The 4835-nt window shown below is 45.0% G+C and overlaps 1 protein-coding gene across 1 annotated transcript; it reads right to left on the bottom strand.

Annotated features, from left to right (window-relative positions):
* Positions 1–386: 386 nt before the first annotated feature.
* SNTN (sentan, cilia apical structure protein) lies at positions 387–3644 on the bottom strand. Its single transcript, XM_030501754.1, has 4 exons — positions 3535–3644; positions 2928–2962; positions 2397–2536; positions 387–679 (listed from the first exon to the last, which is right to left on the bottom strand). Exons 1-4 carry the CDS (start codon positions 3642–3644, stop codon positions 521–523), a joined length of 444 nt encoding a protein of 147 aa, XP_030357614.1. The 3' UTR covers positions 387–520.
* Between the last annotated feature and the right edge of the window lie 1191 nt (positions 3645–4835).

The raw sequence follows: 4835 nt of genomic DNA on the forward strand, positions 1-4835 counted from the left end.
TACTGAAGGCTACAATAGGTTTGTGGTTGTTACTGATTGTGAGACCCATCCCTGATATCACTGCTCAGGGATGAAGCACCCTGGGGAGCTGACTGGCCATGCCATCCATGCTGTGCCCTGAAGGGAGATGGGGCTGCATGTTTTTAAGCATGTTTCCCCATCATCTCCCCATGATGGGGTGAGAGATGATGGAGAGGTCTGGGAGAGCACAGGCTGCCTTTCCTTCGCATGAAGACGGGCTGGGGGCTGCACCCTGGTGCTAACTGGTGTTGGGGTCTCAGGACCCACTGAGATCCAGTCAGCACACCCTCCCAGAGCACGTACGTGAAGCCCTGAGCACCAACATTTCACTCCACGGATCATTTCTACAGAGGAGTGAGATCAGCCAGGTTCAGATAAGACTTTATTCCATATAAAGGGACCAGCACAGAGTATTCAGGCACTTGGTGTTATCTCTGTGTGTGGTTCACACCTGCTTTCCTCATGAAGCACCAAGCCCTTTCTTCTCCTAAAGCACTGCTCATTTTGTGGTTTTCACGTTTCTGATCTGCTGCAGCAGGTCAGACATTAGAGTGAAGCTGACTAACAAGATCATGAAGTCTTCAAAATCAATTTTGTTCTCTGGCTCCTCATCCAGGGCAGAAATGATTTCCTGGTATTTTGGTTTATTTTCTTGGCCCTATGGAGAAATGTAAATGGGGGAAAAAAAAAGAAAAAAGAAAAAAAAAATTAAAAAGTTCCCTTTTTATTCCATCATACAAAAAGACACCTATATAAAAATTCATGTATTTTCCTATCTTCCCATTGAGGTTTTTACTCCCACATTCCTATTAGTTTTTCTAAAGGCATCCTAAGAAACTCAAACAGGAATATTATTGCAATCAGACAGGAGAACAACTGGTCCCCAAAGGTTTCCGCCTGAACCCAGAATACATCTTTAAAAGACACCTCGTCGTGGCTGCAAATCTGGCAGGGATGACGATGCACCTGGTAACTGCTGGGAAAAATGGAACCCTGTGTCTTGATGCAACCAACCCACCCTCCTACCTTCATATTCAAGACAGTTTCTCAAATATATACTGTGAATGTCTCAAACTGTTGATTTTACAGACATAACTTCAGTAGCTTCTGTTCTCTGTCCTGTTAGACATTACTGTTGAAATGGAAGGGATTATTACAATTATGTATCATGTCTGTTACTCATCTTTCCTTATATATAAAAGAAACAAAAAAGCTACAGGATTTATTTTTTAGCTTAATAACCTTCAAAACACCTCAGACTCCAGATTTGACTGGTTACTGAGATTTTCACATCATTTTCCATAAGCAGCCTAGTTTCTAATGAGCTGCCAATTCCCCCTTCCCAACCAGTCATGTTATTTTGTTATTCTTGGAAGCAAAGGTATTGTCAAGAATGTCCTAAACATCTCATTTACTGAGTTGAGCTATTTTTACTAGTCCTGCATTGTTTTTTCTACCACCTTGAACACTGCCAGGGATGGAGCATTCACTGCTTCTTTGGGCAACCTGTTCCAGCACCTCACCGCCCTCGCAGAGAAGAACTTCTTCCTTATACCTAACCTGAGCACCAGTATAGCTGTTTCTCACGATACCAGGCTGCCATCAACACCCCGGGTGGGTGACCAATGGTGCTTTCTGCTCCCTTACTCCCAGCAGCCCCACCAGTGACCGCAGTATGTGCTGCTCTGCAGCACGGGTCTGGATCCCTTGGTACCAGGTCGATCAGTGCTTTGGCAAACTACCAAACACCTCATTAAATGCCATGGGATGACAGGACAAGGGGGAATGGCTTTAAACTAGAAGAGGGTAGATTTAAATTAGATACTAGGCAGAAGTTCTTCCCTGTGAGGGTGCTGAGGTGCTGGCACAGGGTGCCCAGAGAAGCTGTGGCTGCCCCATCCCTGGCAGTGTTCAAGGCCAGGTTGGACACAGGGGCTTGGAGCAACCTGCTCTAGTGGAAGGTGTCCCTGCCCGTGGCAGGGGGTTGGAACTGGATGAGCTTTTAGGTCCCTTCCAACCCAAATCATTCTATGATTCTATGATGGTTTCTTCTCTTCATACAGTCTCTTGTCATAAACTGAGGGGGGGGTTTGTTTTTCTCTGCAAATCCCTATTTTCTTTTAATAAAAACCCACAAACAGGCACATCAGCTATAATTTATTGCTGCTTTCTCCTTTAGCCCTGTGTTAGGCCCAGTCTCAACATAACGGACATAATTCACTGAAGGTGTTTACACCAAATCACTTAAGTCTTACTTGACATTTAATCCATGGAATGATGCCCAACTTCAGGACAGAGCCAGAGGTGCCATTCCTGCACCCAAAGCACCCAGCCAGTGCCAGCCCACCACCACCCTCTCACCCAATCCTCCTCACCTGTATGAAACTTCCAAACTGGCTTTGCAGCAAGCTTTTGGTTTCACCTTTGCTGAGCTTGCCCTCGGGGTCAGCAGAGTTGTTATACACCAAAGCCACAGTAGCAAAAGCTTTCTCAAGGTCTGAGCCTTTTCCTAGAGCTGGGTGGGGGGAAGTTATCAGCCTATCAGAAAAAGTGGCATTTGAGATGCAATCGAAAGGAACCTGTCAGAACCATCCTGAGTGGGTGGAAATCTGTGTAGTTTCATTAAAGTTAATGAGACAGAAACTGTTTATACCCACAGAGGACCTGGCCAAGATTTTATTTGGAGTGGGCCAGCAACATGCCTCATGTCCCATGGAAACACACCCTAAGAGGAAGCTTTTGGGGCAGCAATGCAGCGTGACATGAGACCCCTCATGTCTACTCCCACCACTCTTGTCTTGCACCGGCTAAGGGTCTGCGTGGCCTCTGCAGCTCTCCTAAATCACCAGGATTTACTGGCCTTGGAAGACCTGAACCCAAAGGGGGTAATGAATCGGTCCCCTTACCTTTTATTGATGCCAGCTGCTTGGCTATGGGTATGCTGGTAGGGAGAGAGAAGAGAGGCACAGTTATCAACTAGTGAATTGTGTGTGTATATTTAGTTTCTCCATGAGTGAGCTTGCTCATTTCTGTTTCATTTAATCCCCCAGAAACTCAGGGCTTCCCAAGGGAGACTGGCTTTTCTTCACAACTGAAAGGAAAGTGGTCTTTACAAGCAGCTCTCAGCATCACACAGCTCCTAATTCCTCACCTAAGCAAGTAGCCTGGAGTTGTTATTAAAGGTACTTATTAAATAATTTTCAGAGAGGGGCATTGCAACATCCTTTAAGTAATTTCTTTAGAACTTGAAACAGTTTCTCAGCTTTAAGCCCATCCCCAGGGAAGTCCAGAGGGGTCTGTTATCCCCTCCGTATCAGTGCTCCCAGTTTATAGCAGACACATAGCTTCTATTTCCAGCAGGACTCACATCAGTGAGAGTACCTCCCTGCTTCCTATTAAAACATACAGCCTGCTTACTTTTGCTAAAGTGCTGGAAATAATTACAGAGCAGCCAACACACAACAGAAGAGTTTGCTTATGATAGAGACAAATACACCCAGATAATGAACTTACCGCTTGGGCATGCCTGCTGCAGCCAAAGGGATCTTTTTGGTGGGTGCAGGAGCAGGGTTATTGACCGAGTACTGCTTCGTGCTGGGGACACTAGCTCTACAGCCACACATCTTGAGGCCGGGGTGTTTGTGATCTCTAAGCAACTCGAGTAATAGCAAACAGGTGAAATCAAGTTCTGCCCTGTGGAAGCAGCCTGCTTGCAGCCGTGCCCTATCAATAATGGAAACGCTACCTGGTGATCACAGAGTTGGCTAAACACATGGGTCTAAAGCAGCCCCTGTTGGCAAGTAGTGTGGCTTTTATTTGACGTGAGAATTTGACAGAAACAAGCCAAACTAATGGAGCCTGAATCCTCTTAGATCTGTAGGGATCAGGAATAACATTAAGACACTGAATCCATTCAGCTATACACATTATCGTTTCAATGGGAAATCTTTCTAGTGTGGGCTAATGTAACTTGCCCAAAGCTGTAAAGTGAGTTGTTCCAATAGATAGTCAGAAACCAACCGTTTCCCATTTCCTGACCCAGCATTTATCCCAGGTGAGCACATTTCTGCTCTAATATTTATTCCCCAATGCAGTGCAAAGAGATCTGTTCTTCCTCTGAACCTCTCGCAAAGCAGCATCCAGCACGGAGCCTCTGCTTTGGTTTATATGTGAGCGGATACTACCTGCTTCCAAAAGCAGCATGGAGCCATATGGCAGAGCAGTCGCACGTTGAGGAACTGGAAGGGCTCCGATGAACTTTGTTATTTATTGGCATGAATATTGCTATTAGAAAACACACAGCTTGTCACACTGCCTATCTCCGTGCACAAAGACCCAGAGGCATCTAGAGGGGATAACTTCAACCTAGAAGACCAAGCAGCCCTTTTAATCCCAGGGTGGTCTGTTAATAAGTAGTGACTTCAACTACCTCACCCAGCTCATCATTTCTGGTGAAAGGATACAATGCTGATGTTAAAACTACCCAGGATGAGACTTTATGTAACAGGACACGCAAAGGAGACTGCAACAGATGGCCTGGAGAATTAAAATGTTTTCCTCATTTAGTAGAAGCTAAATTACTGAAGGCTAATGAATAAGGATGTTCACCACCTTACTGTTCCTGGATTTTAATTATCTTAAAAAGCATGGGAAAAGAGAACCTTTAATTTTCCATCTAAGAGTGTCATTACTCAAACAATTCAGAGCCTTTTTTCTGAGAGGTTTAAGCTGTCTTAGATCTCTAGTGCATTCTTTAGGACTGGTTCATGAATAAAACAGAGCCTGTAATTGCAATGACGCAGCCAAAACACATA

Source organism: Strigops habroptila, chromosome 11 (genome assembly GCF_004027225.2).
Source record: "Strigops habroptila isolate Jane chromosome 11, bStrHab1.2.pri, whole genome shotgun sequence".
Classification (NCBI taxonomy): domain Eukaryota; kingdom Metazoa; phylum Chordata; class Aves; order Psittaciformes; family Psittacidae; genus Strigops; species Strigops habroptila.

Bases quoted from the DNA above. Each gene is read 5' to 3' on its own strand.
- SNTN (XM_030501754.1), bottom strand. From the start codon at position 3,644: ATGTGTGGCTGTAGAGCTAGTGTCCCCAGCACGAAGCAGTACTCGGTC. The intron at 2,963-3,534 runs GTAAGTTCATTA...TCTCCCTACCAG, and splicing joins GCAGCAGGCATGCCCAAGCG to CATACCCATAGCCAAGCAGC. The intron at 2,537-2,927 runs GTAAGGGGACCG...CCCCCCACCCAG, and splicing joins GCAGCTGGCATCAATAAAAG to CTCTAGGAAAAGGCTCAGAC.